This window comes from Pelobates fuscus, chromosome 3, assembly GCF_036172605.1.
Source record: "Pelobates fuscus isolate aPelFus1 chromosome 3, aPelFus1.pri, whole genome shotgun sequence".
Classification (NCBI taxonomy): Eukaryota; Metazoa; Chordata; class Amphibia; order Anura; family Pelobatidae; genus Pelobates; species Pelobates fuscus.
Window position 1 is genome coordinate 150813150 of NC_086319.1, and position 17863 is coordinate 150831012.

General features: G+C 44.4%; 1 protein-coding gene across 1 annotated transcript in view; it reads right to left on the reverse strand.

The window, feature by feature from the left end:
* Nucleotides 1-16637: 16637 nt before the first annotated feature.
* Nucleotides 16638-17863, reverse strand: part of SLC23A1 (solute carrier family 23 member 1) — a 95258-nt gene continuing 94032 nt past the window's right edge. Inside the window, exon 14 of the mRNA XM_063445291.1 lies at nt 16638-16980. Coding sequence (XP_063301361.1) covers nt 16742-16980 — 239 coding nt within the window. The 3' untranslated portion in view covers nt 16638-16741. The remainder of the gene's footprint in view (nt 16981-17863) is intronic.

Below are 17863 nucleotides of genomic sequence, written 5' to 3' on the forward strand. Positions count from 1 at the left end.
GATCGGATCAGTCTACCCCTCAGTTGTTATTGGGTAGGTTGCGCGTTGCCCTTGTGTTTATCCCATGCCCAATGTGTTGTGCTTATAGAAGATCATGCTTTCCTTGTTCCCATTTAGTCCCCGTCTCCCTCCTGTATCTTTGGCCCTTCGAGTGGTCGGGGGCGTCCATTCCCCCGTCTCTCCCTATCGGTCAGTTTGGTTGGTGCGGTGGGGTAGGGGTGAGGGGTGTCAGGTCTGATAACAATCCTATTCTTTAATATGGTTTCCATTACTTTCCCCACTACTGAAGTAAGGCTGACTGGTCTACAGTTGCCCAACTCCTCCCTACTACCTTTTTTGTGAATTGGCACAATATTCACTAATTTACAATCTTCTGGGACTACTCCCGTTAACATTGATTGGTTAATTAAATCCGTTAATGGTTTGGCTAGTACACCACAAAGCTCTTTTAATAACTTAGGGTGTATTCCATTAGGCCCCATCGACTTATTTGTCTTTACTTTAGACAACTGAAATAGTGCCTCTTCTTCTGTAAACTCATATGTAAGAAATTATTAAGTATTTTTTCCCTAATAGAAGTCCCTTTCCTTAATTTTCATCTGTAAATATTGAACAAAAATATTGATTGAGGTAGTCAGCTAGACCTTCTTCTTGCTTTTAGTTTAACTAATCCTTGTTTTACTTCCTTTTCTCATTTGTGTATCTAATTAGGTCCTCAATGCTCCTCTATGAAAACTATAAGATTAGGAATACAGATTCCTGAAATAAGTTGTTAATCAGTTTCCATTTTCCAGATTTTCCTAATTTGTTTGTTTTATCCTTTAGCACAGGTTTATTCACACAAATTGAATAGCAACTCACACATTTAAGTTGAGAGTTTACACCCTGTTCCAAATTATTATGCAAATTATATTTTCCTAATTTACCTAAATAATTGATGTAAATAACAGTCAGCATAATTCTCATGTTATCAACTATTAAGAGTACAATTCAAATTGTATTGAATAAACCTCCTAATGATACCAGTATTGTTTTTTAAACATAAAAAACGTACAATGCACTGTTCCAAATTATTACGCACAGTAAGTTTCAAAACACTTTATAGGTTGTAAAGAACTGAACATTGTCATTTGTTGTGTTTGCAGCATATTTACTGAAATCAAAAGCTATTTCAATCAAACTTATAACAACATTTTAACTTTTTAAACATTTTAACATGTCACGTTACATTTTAACATAGGACCTCTTATTTGATAGCAGCTTCACAAGTCTTGCATCTATTGCATTTGCATTGCTTGCATTTGTTTGCAAGATGTCAGAATAGCCTCCCAGAGCTGCTGTTTGGATGTAAACTGCCTCCCACCCTCATAGATCTTTTGCATGAGGATGCTCCAAAGGTTCTCAATAGGATTGAGGTCAGGGGAGGATAGAGGCCACACCATGACATTCTCTCCTTTTATCCCCATAGCAGCCATTGATGCAGAGGTATTCTTTGCAGCATGAGATGGTGCATTGTTGTCATGCCTTAACTATGGTATCCTCTTACTTCCTGGTTCCACGGAGCCTAGCCACACCCCTTTATGACACGGTCTCCTTATTTAATCCGACCGCACCAGCTGATCGACGCTGGATTATTGAACTACGTTCCGTACTCACGAACCGGCTACAACTTCGTTGTGAAAGCCTCTGTTACCGGACCGGACTGGAAGACTTCAAGTTCCCTTCACCTCTCCTCATCCACGACTAAAGCTGAACTCTCTCCATTCATGATAACCGCCTCTGAGGAGATCTCGGGAACCAGTGTTCTATGTGCCGGAAGCTAAGTAAAACCTCTGTGATAAGCGTTGCATCTCAAAGCCGTTATTTCCTGTCTCCAAAGTCCTTCGATAAAACAAACCAGTTACAGCTAACTTCAACTCATACTCTATATCAGTTAGCTGCATCTGTCTTGCTTCAGTTAAATACTATGGAACGGCTATTGTAACTTCTTATCACCTAATTCATTATTACTACTAAGAGACTCTTTCTAAATCAGTGTCTGCTAATTACTACCGTTTACTACTTAAAGCTACAGTGCCTGTAATTGTGGACTTCAGTTATCGTTTACTACTTATATTTGATGTTATCTCATCACCATTTTTTCCTATTATATTAGGGATCAACTGGTTAAGGAACCACAACCCTCAAATCTCATGGTTTCCCTTCTCTCTTGCCTTTAATTCCGATTATTGCAAGAAAACACATGCTTGCAACGTATTCCAATTCTTCAGTCTACTAAAGAACCAGCTAAAACCTCATGTTGTTCTGACACCGAACTGGAGTTTCCTCCTCCTACAGTCATTGGAATCTTATCTTCTCTTATTGACGACATTAAAGATCTCAGTGAAGATGCTCTTGAACTTCCTAAATCAATTAAATTATCCAAGAAAAACGGTCTCTACTATTTTAAAGACCGGATTTATGTACCTCCCTCTTTCAGAATTAAAGTACTTGAATTTATTAATGATTCTTCTCTGGCAGGTCATCCAGGTATAAAAAAGACCCTTGAATTGTCTAAGAGATACTATTGGTGGCCTCGTCAAGACCAAACTATTGAATCTTATGTCAAATCTTGTTCTATATGCCAAAGATCCAAACATGTCCATCATCAACCATTCGGTCAATTATTGAATTTACCGATTCCTGAACGGCCTTGGCAATCCAATTCTATGGACTTCTTGGTGGAACAACCTCCTCCCTCTTATGAAATCGGTGATCTTGTCTGGCTTTCCTCAAAGAACATCTCTACAAACCGTCCATCAAAGAAGTTAAGTTCCCTTTTTCTTGGTCCTTTTCCGATAATATCGGTTATCAACCGTAATGTTGTTAAATTGAAGCTTCCACCTACTTTGAAACTACATCCTGTTTTTCATGTGTCCTTGCTAAAACCTCATCATCCTGACCCTTTCCATAGAAATGTCACTACTTCTCCTGATCCCATATTGGTCCAGGGTGAAGAAGAATACGAAATTCAAAGTATACTGGATTCAAGGATTCATCGTGGCTCTTTACAATACCTCATCAGATGGAAAGGATATGGAATTGATGAAGATACATGGGAAAACTCCTCTGTCGTTCATGCTGACAAATTGATTTCCAAATTTCACAAGCGTTACCCTTCTAAACCAAGTCAATAGCACCCAGAGGTTGCTCATTAAGGAGAGGGTACTGTCATGCCTTAATTATGGTATCCTCTTACTTCCTGGTTCCACGGAGCCTAGCCACACCCCTTTATGACACGGTGACACAGTGTCTGCTAATTACTACCGTTTACTACTTAAAGCTACAGTGCCTGTAATTGTGGACTTCAGTTATCGTTTACTACTTAAAGCTACAGTGCCTGTAATTGTGGACTTCAGTTATCATTTACTACTTAAAGCTACAGTGCCTGTAATTGTGGACTTCAGTTATCGTTTACTAATTAAAGCTACAGTACCTGTAAATTGGACTTAACGTCAATACCTTTTACTTTTTATAATAAATATTCAAACTATAAGAAATCTGCAGTTGTGTTCCTTCATAACAAATGTTTAGACATGACAATTGTCATGCATGAAGATGATTTTATTACGGAACGCATAGTTCTTCCTTCTGTACCAGGGAAGAAAGTGGTCAGTCAGAAACTCCACATACTTTGCAGAGGTCATCTTTACACCTTCGGGGACCCTAAAGGCCAGCTCTCCCGACCAGCTCTCTTCCCATGATTCCGGCCCAAAACACGACTCCACCACCCCCTTGCTGACGTTGCAGCCTTGTTGGAACAGGGTGGCCGCCCACCAACCATCCACTACTCCATCCATCTGGACTATGCAGGGTTGCACGGCGCTCATCAGTGAACAGGACTGTTCGAAAATTAGTCTTTTCTGCCCAATGCAGCCAATGTATTTTTCTGCCCAATGCAGCCGTTTCTGCTTGTGAGCCTTGGTTAGTGGTGGCTGAATAGAAGGTTTATGCACAGTTGCAAGACTTTGGAGGACTCTACACCTTGATGTCCGTGGGACTCCAGAGGCACCAGCAGCTTCAAATATCTGTTTGCTGCTATGTAATGGTATTTTAGCAGCTGCTCTCTTAAACTGATGCATGGATCTGGAAGAAATCTTCCTCAATGTGCCTTTATCTGCACAAACCCGTTTGTGCTCTGAATCAGCCACAAATCTCTTAATAGTGCGATGATCAAGCTTAAGTTTTCATGAAATATCTAATGTTTTAATACCTCGTCCAAGGCATTGAACTATTTCACTCTATTCGGCAGCAGAGAGATCCTTTTTCTTCCCCATATTGCAAAATGGTGCTCTGCTTCATAATGTGGAACACCCTCATTTAGTAGTTTTTCCTTAAATTGGGCTCACCTGGCAATCTAATTATCGCAGGTGTCCGAGATTGTTTTCAGTGATCAAAAGAGCCCTGAGACACAATGCCATCCATGAGTTAAACTAAAAAACTAAATTTTTAATCTTTGTGACACTTAAATAGAATTTGCATAATAATTTGGAACAGGGTGTATTTGGACGTTAGAATCAGGTACTCTGGACATGACTTATTAAATTGCATTGCAGGGATTTTATATAATTCAATAATCAGGGTATCTAAGAAATGCATTGCAGTGTAACAAACTTGACATTCAGCAATAAATGTGGCTGCGAGAGAGATATATGAGCTACTGTTGTACTTGACCACAGCAGTTGGAGAAACTTCTATAACAAAAATAGTTTTTTATTGTGTTTATATACATACGCAATTTATACTTCTGAAAAAAAGTAGAAAATCTATCTCTTCCGTTCCTTGTTTACAATGCCATTTTCACTCAATATCTAACACTCGAGCATTTAAAGGGATTTAAACCCGTTTACCTGGCACGATAGGCTCCTGCGGTGGTCCCTCCCTCGCGACCCCCCTACAGCGATGCTGAAGGACTTAAAACCCCTTCAGTCACTTACCTGAATCCAGTGCCGATGTCCCTTGGCGCTGAGTCAGGCTCCATTGACACTCCTCCCCCGGCGATGCCAGCAATGTCCGCCTTTGCATTAGGATTTTCCCATTGGAAAGCACTATTCAATGCTTTCATATGGGGAAAAATATGATGCTGGGGGTCCTCATGCAGTGCGTGAGGACGTCCAGCGTCTGATAACGAACCAAAGATCTGTTTCGATTCTTGAAGTCCCTCTAGTGGCTATCTGGTACACAGCCACTAGAGGCCCTCCTCAGAGGTAATTATTGTTGTTTCTCAGAAACTGCAATAATTATCACTGTAGGGTTAAGGGACATGGGACAGTGCACCCAGACCACCTAAGTGAGCTGAAGTGGTCTGGGTGACAACAGTGTCCTTTAAGACTTTTTGATGTAGTTGTATATTATATGTAACAAGTAATTTTGCTATTTTTCTGTCACCAACATTTTTTTTTTTACATAGTTACATGGCTGAAAAGAGACTTGCGTCCATCAAGTTCAGCCTTCCTCACATATGTTGTTGCTGTTGATCCAAAAGAAGGCAAAAAACCTAGTCTGAAGCACTTCCAAGTTTGCCACAAACTAGGAAAAAATTCCTTCTTGACCCCAAAATAGCAGTCAGATGTCTCCTTGGATCAAGCAGCAGTTACCCCACTAATTAGAAATAATATCCCTGTATGTTATGTTTTTGTAAGTATTTATCCAATTGCAGTTTAAACAACTGTAGTGACTCTGACAAAACCACCTCTCCAGGCAGAGAATTCCATATCCTTATTGCTCTTACTGTATAAACCCTTTTCTTTGCCTTAGATGAAATCTCCTTTCTTCCAGCCTAAATGTGTGACCACGTGTCCTATGTATAGCCCTGTTTATGATAGATTTCCAGATAAAGGTTTGTACTGGCCCCGAATATATTTGTATAAACTTGTCATATCCCCTCTCAGGCGCCGTTTTTCCAACTAAACAGATTTAATTTTTTTAACCTTTCTTCATAACTAAAATGCTCCATTCCTTTTATCAATTTTGTAGCTCGTCTCTGGACTTTTTCTAGTGCCATGATATCTTTCTTTAGAACAGGAGCCCAAAATTGCACAGCATATTCAAGGTGTGGTCTCACCAGTGATTTATAAAGAGGCAAAATTATATTTTCATCCCGAGAATTTATGCCCCTATTTATACATGACAAAACCTTACTGGCTTTAGCAACTGCAGACTGACATTGCATATTGCTGCCTAATTTGTTGTCTATAACAATTCCCAAATCCTTCTCGTGTGTGGTTATCTCTAATTCACTACCATTTAGTGTGTAATAAATAACATGTTCTGATAGATGTATGACATTTTACATACAAAACACTCTGTGCAAATAAGCTACAGCTGTGCATGTGGTAAAGCAACAAGCAATTATCCAGATTTTTATTTATGTAAATTTTTGTAGATCAATGTGTTTTTTGTATAGTGTCCTATAACACACATTTTTAAATTGCACATCCAGCGGTAGATTTTGAGACAACTAACAGGAAACATGCAATAGTTCGTTAAAAACCATGTGCAACAATTTCCAATGGAATTGAACAGTCTTCTTGAGCATGTATACAGTATAACAGATGCAAATGACTTCTGCTTTACTTGATAAAACTGAAAGAAAGCAGAAGCTTTTAGTTGTACAAGTTTTTGCATTCAGCTTCATCAAGTGAAGAAAAAAGCTACTTGTTTTTATTATGCATCCCTATTTATTTCTGTGAGCCATTAAACTTACTAAACTATGTTCATCATATTTGAGTGTATACAAAGAAAAAGGTGCACACAGCAACAGCTAGGTGAAAGCAGGCTCTTACACTTAAGTGAAGGAATCCCTTGTATGTACGTAGTGGGGAATCGCGATGCAGCCTAGAACAAAATCTAACCCCATTAAACCCCCCAGTAACGACAGACCACTTAGTATGGATGAAACAGGCCACAGCATTTATTATCACAACTAAATTACTGCATAACACATCCATAACTTTATTTATTAAATCTCTTATTTTCTGTAACCAAAACATTAGACATAAATAAGCATAAATTAACATATATACATATATAACTCCACCCATAGTGTTATACAGTGACCCAACCGTCCTTGCCAATAAAAACATGGAGTGGTTCCTAATCACCACTCCCTTTCACCTCCCCCCTCGTCATAAAAAATCCTTCCAATGCCTGCCATCAGCCGACCTTATCCACGCTCGATGGGCACGAGACCTCAGGCAACCTAAAGTTTAACCTTTGGAGCAGGGGAGGTTTGAGACCTTAAAAACTTGTTCATCTCATTCCATATACTTAAACGTAACCTCAAACTCAATTGGCAAGGACATACCCCCGCCACAACCCCGCTGTTTTACGCCTAAAATCAGCGGGGGACCCCACCACAACCAGCCATGGCCTGTTCCACCACTTCTCGCAGCGCTAGAGTAACGGAGGTCAAGTCCGACCTCCAGCAAGCGCACCCTTCCCTCGAGATAACTAAACCACATTTAGCCAAACCCAAAAGGCGAACTGGAAGTGTTTACGTTTTATTTATTCATTTTGTCAGTTATGTGTTTAGTCATTTAGTTATGGCCATGACAAACCTAGAAACCCATCTAGTCCGATGACCGACGGCAGCGCACCAGAGCACTCACATTGCGGAGCGCACTGCCAACAGGAGAGGGCGATAGGCGCAGCCTAGCCCCTGAGAACCTCGGGGAAGAAACATAATGCGTAACATGTCCAGATCGAAGAGCACCCAAGACCTAAACCGTCACCGACCCATGACATTCCACCCAGGGATAACAAAAAAAACCTGGTACCCCCCATGAGGCGAGACCGCCGACCCCGTAGGAGGAGGAGCCACACCCCTTTCATGTATCCGGTGCCAGACCACCGAACCTCCGCTCCCGAAGGTGTAAGATCCAACCACGCGCCCCTGCCTCCTGGCCCAAATTACATACGAAAATCCCACCCTCCCCAGTCCGGGGGGGGGGGGAGGACCTTACCGCGGAGATAAGCCCAGTCAGAGACCAGCAGGGCGAACCCAAAGAACCCACCACCCTGACTCCCACCAATCGAGCCTTCTGAACTAGTGGCGCAGGCACGCCAAGTCTGCGGCGTCCATAGCCGCTACCAACCAGAATAAACGCTCCTTGAATTCCCCACCATCAGTATCCAGGAATTCGAGCCCCCAAGCGGAATACCCCAACTAAATGGACGCTGGGCGAAAACGCGTCTTCGAGAACCCCAAGGGGTGAAGAGGCCGAATAATCCAGTGGATGCAGACCACTCACCCAAGGTAAACCGGACAAATTACGGAGCCCAGCACCACCCCTGATCGGAATAATCTAAACTAGCCCGGGAACCTAGTACATCATGTCAGGAGCCCAACTATTACCTTGTGCAGACCATCTACCCCAGGAGAATGCGGAAGGGCAAGGTTATGTCAACCCCGCAACATCCAATAAATGAACAGATTCCATTGAGGAATCAGCCAACCGCTACCAACTGACCTTTCCCAAAACCGGTAGAAGAGCAGTCCAATCCTGGAGCCCCAAGAAAAATGCTCCCATCCGGCCCGAGCACTAACACCTTACTGTAGCAGGCCCCACGCCGCCTCAGAGACTGACCCACGGACCAGCTTCATCAGTCCGCTAGACCAAGCGACCACATCTCCACAGCCCTATAAATAGGCCCCCACCCGAAGTATGTCCCACAGCGACCAATATAGAGCATCGGCCAGTACATCGTGAAACCCCCGGGATAACACCGCCCAACCCGACACTTCCCAAACTCAAACAGCGCCGAGCCAGGCACCGCAACCAGAGTACCACCGGGGTGGAGGACACCGTCACATGATAGACAGCCTGCACCACCCCAAGATTGTCGCAACGGAGGAACTACTCACCTGTTCATGAGTAGGGAATCCCACACCAACCATGCCCCCAGAAAGGGGAAGAACTCCAAGCCAGCCAGAGGCTGCAAGAGCCCCGATGCTTGCCAGCTTACCTGGCAAAAAACAGCACCCCAAGGAGAGCCCAAAATGGCCCCAAAGCGGTAAACAGGTGGAAGTCAGTGGAAAGGACCTACGGGCCCGTCAGCACAAGCTACCAGTCAGAGGCCCACAGCAGCAGAGCGCGGATGTGCGCACAGACCGCCCCACACAGGAGCGACAGTGGGAGCAACCCTTGTGGGGGCATATAGCCATTTAACCCGGCTGACAGAGATACAAACTGGAAAAAACAAAAAACACGACGGTGCACCGGCAGCTGCCGGACAGCCGATTCCACAGCTGCCACCATCAGCAAGGCCACAGGGCCCCGCAGCCCCAACCGCTCGGACCGCTGCGTCATGCCACACCACCCCACACCTAACCCCCTGTAGGGAACGACAAATAAGGAAACAAGGAAGCAGGTGAACTTGCCCCCACCCCTCCCTCGGCCCCATGTCCCAAGGGGGTGGGAGGGGGGGGGGGGAAATCGGACTTCGGAGACACACTAAAAATGGTTGGGAGGTAAGCATATCAAGTTACTCGGTAAGTCGCTCTTGAACCCCCGATGGAATACTCACATGGATTGAAAGTCCTGCACGGAGAGCACCTATGTCCCCTATCCTGACAGAGTGCCCGCATGAAACCATGGGAGACGTGATGGGCCCTCCTGCAACTGAGCCTTCATGCTGGAACGGCATGAGGACCCTACTTACCGCCACCGTCCGCAAATTTACCACCACCGTCTAGCCTCCGGCCGGGGGGCCAGGAAGGAGGAGGGCGTACCCCCACCGCCTCCCCGCCCCCAAAATGATGAAAACGCGCCGTGTTGAGGCGCCGGGCGAAACATAAAGGGAAACCAGAGGCCTAAGTCCATCCGGTCACAGACCAAGAAGGGTCGCACGCCAAACGTGAACGAAACGTTCCTCCACTAAAGACGTACCTCCACCAAACCCAGCACACCCAAGGGACGACACGCGTCCCAGAGAGTGTCCTGACATCAGAACAGCACGAGACAATGCTAACCATACCCTTCGACGCCCGGACACAATTCCTGCGCATCATGGGGCGTATCCGAGTACTGAAGTTTTAGTTTCTTTTGTCTTCATGCCCCTCAATCAAGGGACCCCCAGCGGCAGGGGGGAACCCCTCTCCAATTAACCGTCCCCAATCTGCGCCCTAGTATATCGCGACAAGCGCCAGCCCAGCGGGCTATACTAGCGCACAGCAGACAGCGCCTGAGCCACCTGATGTGCCCGCCTCCTGGGAGGCATCGCCAGCGCTATTAGCTGCACGGGAGACTGCAGGAAACTGTACTAACGCACGCGATAAATAATGAGAATGGAGGGGGGAAATAATCATAGTGGATCACCTGGTAAGCGGTGTCCACATGTCCTCGTTTTTTTTTTTTTATTTTTTTATTTCCATTGTATTTATTTAGTTCATGTTATTCATCTTCCTTTATGTTTTATTTGTTGTTGATAATTTGTATTTTCCATTCATTTGTCTATTTTCTTAAATTTTTTTTTTTTAAATCCTTTTTTTGTGTTATTTATTTTATTTGTTTTGTATTTTTTTTTTGTTTGCTTGTTAATTTAATGAATTACGAAACTAACAGGGAAAAAAAAAACAAAAAAAAACACTTACCCGTGAAAAGCCTGGCGCTCCAACCGCGGCACCGCAGGCATAGAAGGCGAAACAAATAGACAGGAAAACCAGGGTTCACTGTGTTCATCCCACGCGTTAGAGGCGCCACCTGCTGGGCAGGCCCAGTAACAGCAGCCAGGATCTGTGAGAAGAGCAGGTGAGCCCACGCTCCACACCATGGAGGCAGCCGAGGTAAGTGACCAGCAGGGGGGACACAGACACATAGAATAGAGACACACACATATAGAATAGAGACACACACATATAGAATAGAGACACACACACATAGAACAGAGACACACACACATAGAATAGAGACACACACACATAGAACAGAAACACACACACATAGAACAGAGACACACACACATAGAACAGAGACACACACACATAGAATAGAGACACACACACATAGAATAGAGACACGCACACATAGAATAGAGACACACACACATAGAATAGAGACACACACATATAGAATAGAGACACACATGGAATAGAGAGAGAGCAGGAGCCAACCAAGGGAAAGAAAAACGGGGGGGGGGGGGAGGGGGAAGGGGGGACAAGGACCCAGCCGGAGGGGGTGGGGGCAGAAACGGAAAGAGCCGGATGGGGCCCCCGAACAAACCGGGACCCCACTGACACCAGGGAAGCGGTAAGCAACAGAGAGTGGGGGGAGGGGGGCAGGGGAGCCTACCTCACCGGCAGAGGAGGCTCCCGGACCACTGGAGGTCCCCCCTGGTCACGAACGGCGGGGCAACGGGGTACCCACGCTGCCCAGCCGGGCCTCCTTACCGTCGGGGCCCTTCACACAGCCCTGACGTCACGCCAGCTGGGGGGGGGGGGGAACGTGCAGCCCGCCTCCCATTGCCCGCGGCCGCGGATGCAGGCCGGGGAGGCCGCACTTCCCACGCGGCACATGAAGGCCGCGGATCCAGATGAAAAGTTGCAGGCCGCGTGTCTAGAGCCCCCAGACACGCGGGCCTGGGATGCCTCGGGCCCAGGCTCCCACACCACAACTGGGCCCGAGGAGGAGTGACAGGGTACCCCCCTGGGGTGGCAGGGTACCCCCAGCAGTGGCAGGGTACCCCCCTGAGGTGGCAGGGTACCCCCCTGGAGTGGCAGGGTACCCCCAGCAGTGGCAGGGTATCCCCCTGGGGTGGCAGGGTACCCCCAGCTGTGGCAGGGTACCCCCCTGGGGAGCAGGGTACCCCCTGGGGTGGCAGGGTACCCCCTGGGGTGGCAGGGTACCCCCTGAAAGGGACAGGGTACCCCCAGGAGCAGGGGCCACAGGGAAGGCCCCAGAGAGAGACAGGCCACGGGGGGAACCCATGCCGGCAGCCATAGCTGGGGAGAGGATATCACCTGGATCATGGAGTCGCCGGCCACCATCCACGCTGCAGCAACCCTGAGGGCACGAGACCTCAGGCAACCTAAAGTTTAACCTTTGGAGCAGGGGAGGTTTGAGACCTTAAAAACTTGTTCATCTCATTCCATATACTTAAACGTAACCTCAAACTCAATTGGCAAGGACATACCCCCGGCTAGCTGCGACGAAATATACCATAGGGTGGGCGGGAGGGAAGCTGTTTGCTGGCCCGAATCCCAAGTGGCACTGAGGTAAGACCTCCCCCACACTGTCTTACACAGAACATAATCACACCCACAGACTCTTCCCAACCAATCCCATGCATCTATCCCCACACTCCTACATGTGCCCTTGTCCGCTTAGCTGCGCTATCTCCCCAGGGCCTTAACCTTCACAACTCAAAACATGCAAATAAAACAAAATATAAGTATAGCTCTGGTTTAAATAAAATATAAAAAATAAATTAATAAAATGACATCAAATAAATCCAAATAAATTTATTTGGATTTATTTGATGTCATTTTATTAATTGATTTTTAATATTTTATTTCTATTGACCATTTTTAATTTAATACATTTTGATTATACCTTCTTTGGAGTTTCCCATTCCTACCCAATTGGTTCAAGGTGGAGGAGATCAGGAGGAGACAAAAAGAGGGTGGTGGATCTCCCCTAGAAGATCCTGAGGCGCTTAACACTAGAGCCAAGTGGGTTATTGGCTCTACTTTTGTGAGTTACCCATCTACAATTTATTTTCAATTATCTATAGTTTGTAACAAACCATCTGCACTAAGATTTGCTTGTTCATTATTTACAGAATATTGTAAAAGCATTGTGTCAACTTACACTATACTACTGTTTGTACAGGTAAACCAGAGCTCCACTTATATTTTGTTTAATTTGCATATTTGAGTGTATGCTTGGTTAACAGGGCCGGCCTTAGGGGTGTGCGAGCTGCGCGGCCGCAGAGGGTGCCATGTGAGCAGGGGGCGCCATGCGGCCGACACAACTCACACGTGGCCGGCCGGGAATTATTAAAAAAATAATAAAAATATTGCTGCAGGGGTGGAGCTTACCGTGCCATGGAGCTGAGCTAAACTGATGGCAGGGGTGGAGCTAAAAGTACCAGGAAACTACTGCAGGGGAAGCAGTCCCTGCTTCTCCAACAACCAGTCTCCAGGAGCTGCACTGCCTCTACTTGTGTGTGAGCAGGGCCGCCATCAGGGGGTGACAACCATGACTGTTGTCATGGGCCCGGCGGTCCTGGGGGGCCCAGGCACCCAGCCCCCCCATTCCCAATGTGCATACATATATATAGCAGTTATCGCTATATACATGTGTTTTGGCAGTGGCAGAACTACCTGAGGGGGCCCATCGGGTGGCCCATGCACTTAGGGCCACCCGATGGGCATATCTCTGAAGGGGCCCGATCAGTGCCGTGGATTTTTAATAGCTAGTCCGGGCCCCTTTAAGGATCCTGGCACTGGCAGTGCTGGGAGGAAGTGAGCTCACTTCCTCCCAGCTAACACCCGCGCGGGAGGAAGCACCGGAGAGTGTGAAGAGGAGAGGAGGACAGTCAGACCCACACCCACACCCACATCAGCCCCAGGCCCCCAGCCAGCAGAGTCCACCCTCCTGCAGCCTAAAGGTAAGAAACAGGAGGTTGGTTAAAAAAAAAGTGTCAGTGTGTCTGTATCTATGTGTACCTGAGTGTTTGTGTGTGTCTGTCTGTATCTATGTATCTATCAGTGTGTGTATCTATGTGTACCTGAGAGTGTGTGTGTCTGTCTGTATCTATGTGTACCTGAGAGTGTGTGTGTGTCTGTCTGTATCTATGTGTACCTGAGAGTGTGGGTGTCTGTTTGTATCTATGTATCTAGCAGTGTGTGTATCTATGTGTTTGTTTGTATCTGGTTGGTAGTGTGCACCTGAGTGTATGTTTTTGTTATTGTTTTATTCTTTGATTTTTTTTATAGCAGTGCTGCAGCTTTTATGTTCATGGTTTTCTAGTGTCTGTGCTTTTGATTTTTATGTACACTTTTTGTCCACAATCATTTTCACTACTTAGTTGATATTCCCCATTTATTTTAGTTTTAGTTGTGGCTCTATTTAAATGTTTAAACAGATTGTTAGTTTGTTTTGGTAACTTTGTTGTAATGTATATCTTTTCTATTTGGCGCTGCCTGTCCATGTTGTGTACGTTTTTATCTTGCATAGCCTGTCTTATATTTTATGTGCATGGCCCATTTTCGGTCGTTTGCATTTATTTTTTAAAGTGTGTTAATAAGTGCAATACATAATTTATATATATATATATATATAATATTTTGCTGGAGCGCTCACGCTTTCTTTGTTTTCTGAGATTCTCAACTAAACCTGTGTTTATTTGGTGTTAATCTGCCCATAGAATTGATTACTTTATTGTTGTTTTTCTACATTTTTACACATATATTTTATTTATATTTAGTTTTTATGTGTATCTGTTTATGTGTGTCTGTATGTATCTGTGTCAATGTGCACCTGAGTGTGTGTGTGTGTGTGTCTGTATCTTTCAGTGTGTCTGTATATTTACATGTATGTCAGTGTGTGTGTGTGTGTATGTGTTAGTGTGTGCATGTGTGTATATATGGGTGCCAGATTGCACCTGAGTGTGTATCTCTGTGTGCGTGTATCTATGTGTCTGTATCTGGGTGTCAGTGTGCACGTGAATGTATGTGTGTGTGTGTGTAACCGTGTCTGTATATTTCCATGTATGTCAATGCATGTGCCTGTATCTCCTATGTGTGTGCATGTATGTATATCAGTGTGTGTATGTGTCTGTGTGTCCGTTTGCACCTGAATGTGTCTGTGTATATGTTTGTATGTCTATGTATCTATGTCAGTGTGAACCTGAGTATATATGTATGTGTAACTGTGTGTCTGTGTATTTGCATGTATGTCAAGGTGTGTATCTATCTGTGTGTGTGTGTATACACTACAGACAAATGCACGCTTGCATTCAAACACCAACATTCAAATACACACATGCTCCATTCAATACCATGTTTATATTCAAACACACATACACTGCTGAGTGCTAAATACAGCCCTGCAAATTGTAGATCCCCAGCTAGCAAAGCATTCTGGGACTTACAACAGATTCAGAACTACACTTGGCCACTTTACACACACTGCATCCACTAAACACACACTGTGCATTGACTACACACACACAGAGACTCTGCATTCACTCTACACACATACAGCATCCTTGTGGGCAGATTCAAGGACAGCCCTGTGGGCGGACTCGTGAGTGGGCTTTAGGGGCCCAGACCTTGAACTTTGTCAGGGGCCCCAAAATTTCTGATGGCAGCCCTGTGTGTGAGTGTGTTTATCTGCCTGTAACTGTGGATGTGTGTTACTGCCTGTACCTGTGTGTTTCTGCCTGATGCTGTGTATGTGACTATCTGCCTGTGACTGTGTGCATGTGGTGTATTTGACAGTGTATATTTATAACTGTGTGCATCTGACTGTGGGACTGTGTGCACAAAGCTCTGGAAAAATATACACCTGCATTTACACATAGGCCTAAATGCATATTTTTATCTGAATTAAACAACCATCACACAAAGCCAATAAACCCAGCACAAATATCACATACAACCAATACACACATATCACACACAGTTAATACACCCATTAAAAATATCGCACACAGCCAACACATAGCACAAATATCTCACACAGTCATCACACCTATCACATACACAGACAACACAAACATTACATCATATTATAGTGAGATGTATTACAGTGGAGCTCTGGCATATAAAATGCACATTACTCTGTGTTTTATAGTTAGGGAGCTTGGTGATACACTAATAGACACATTACTTAGAGTTGTATTGTTGTGTAGTGTATGATCTTGTCACAGTTTTGGGAGTTTTATTGTTGTGGAGCTCTGTGATAAATGGAGAAGCAGCGCATTACTACAAATTTTTATTCCAAAGAGGTCAAGGTAAATAAGTATAACCCAGAGCTCCAAAGCAAAACCACTCACAGTATTCTGTGACATACTTAGTCTGCTCCTCTGTAATATAGGGGAGGCAGTCTGGCACTTCTGGCCTGCACTTCTGTTAGCTGTCTTCTTAGCTCGGGATAATCAGAGGGCTGCCGCAGATTACCACAGGACACTGCAAGTCCCTGAGCTTGCGAGACAGTTACGCATGGTCTGTACCCAGTGGAGGGGCAGACCAGATCCAGATCAGCATGCCCCTCTCCCAACTAGGTAACAACAGGAAAGGAGGAATGAATATTTCTTTTTAAATCATTATTAATTTAATAAATTACCTATACAATCACTACACTCCTATACACGGATGACGGAGGAGGCGTAGAGGAGGGGGAGTGAGACGCTGTGAAGATTTTTCGCACAGGGTGCCTAATTGCCTAAGGCCGGCCCTGTTGGTTAATATTATGTGCAGACTTGAACAAGAAGGAACAACGTAGATATCTCAGCCCCTTTCTTCTTGGGAATAGAGGACAGTTTGTAGGATTAAGTTGATTCAAGTTTACAAAGAAGGCAATATATATCAGTTTGTCTTTTAATTTATAGAAAACATTTTTGATGTATTACATACATAATGCATTTTAAAGTTGGTAAAATCCACCATTTAATTGTCTTTAAATAGCTTATTCTATGTGTGATCAACATCTTGAACATGCATGGTATGCATTATGAAAAAAAACAATGATGTATATTACACTTTTGTACACATAGACATGTTGTCTTTACTACCTGTGTTAGTTGACCATGTCTGCCATTTTATTGATTTAAATCCTTTAAAAAGTGGACAAATAGGTATACTTCTAAAGCACTGTATTTGTCTAATTATATTCATTCCACAGGGGAAATCATAACTTTTAAGATCTTCAGACGTCTGAGTGTTCACATCAGCTCCCTGCTTCCACTTTTTTATTCCACGTTCTTCTTGAGTCCCTGAATAAACAAATATAAAATATGTCTATTTAAAATGGAGAAATCCAATGCACAGGTTACATGTAAAAAGTCTAAAATTCACATTTTATCACATGTAGTACCTCCCAAGTTATTTTTATGTTATATTACAAATGTGGAATTCAATATATAGGGCAGACTTAAAAGGTCCGCATAAAAGTACAAAGTGCTTTAAAGTTTGCATACCCTGGCAGAAATTGTGGAATGTTGGCATTGAGTTTGACAATATGACTGAAAAAAAAAGTATTTCATTGAAGGATAGTGATCATATGAAGCCATTTATTATCATATAGTTGTTTGACTCCTTTTTAAATCATAATGATAAAAGAAATCACCCAAATGGCCCTGATCAAAAGTTTACATACCCTTGAATGTGTGGCCTTGTTGCCAGGGCCAGATTAAGAGCCCAGTAGGCCTGGTGCTGACAGTTATGATGGGCTTAATTACAGAATCTTGTCGACCAAAAGCACTAAAACAGTCATACCTCCCAAACGTCTTTTATCTGATGGAGATGGTGTTGGAGGGAAACTCAAAGAATGCAGCCATCAGAAAACACATACTCTATGCTAATCTCTCTCTAATTTATCATCTTTCAAGTAAAACCATACCCCCGAACAGCAGTGTCCAGTGAAGCAGGAAGTCAATGGGCAGGGTAAAAGGGTGTGCCACTGACGCGAATCACGTGACCAGAACTGCCAAAAGGGGCGAACATGCCCAAAAAGGGGCATGTCTGTCCAAAGAATTGGAAGGCTAGCCTGGCATCAGTGTCCATATATATTACAGTGTCAGTGTCCCCATGTCGCCCAGTCCCCTAGTCTCCCAGTGTCCTCATTTCTCCCCGTGTCCCCATGTCTCAGTGTTTTCC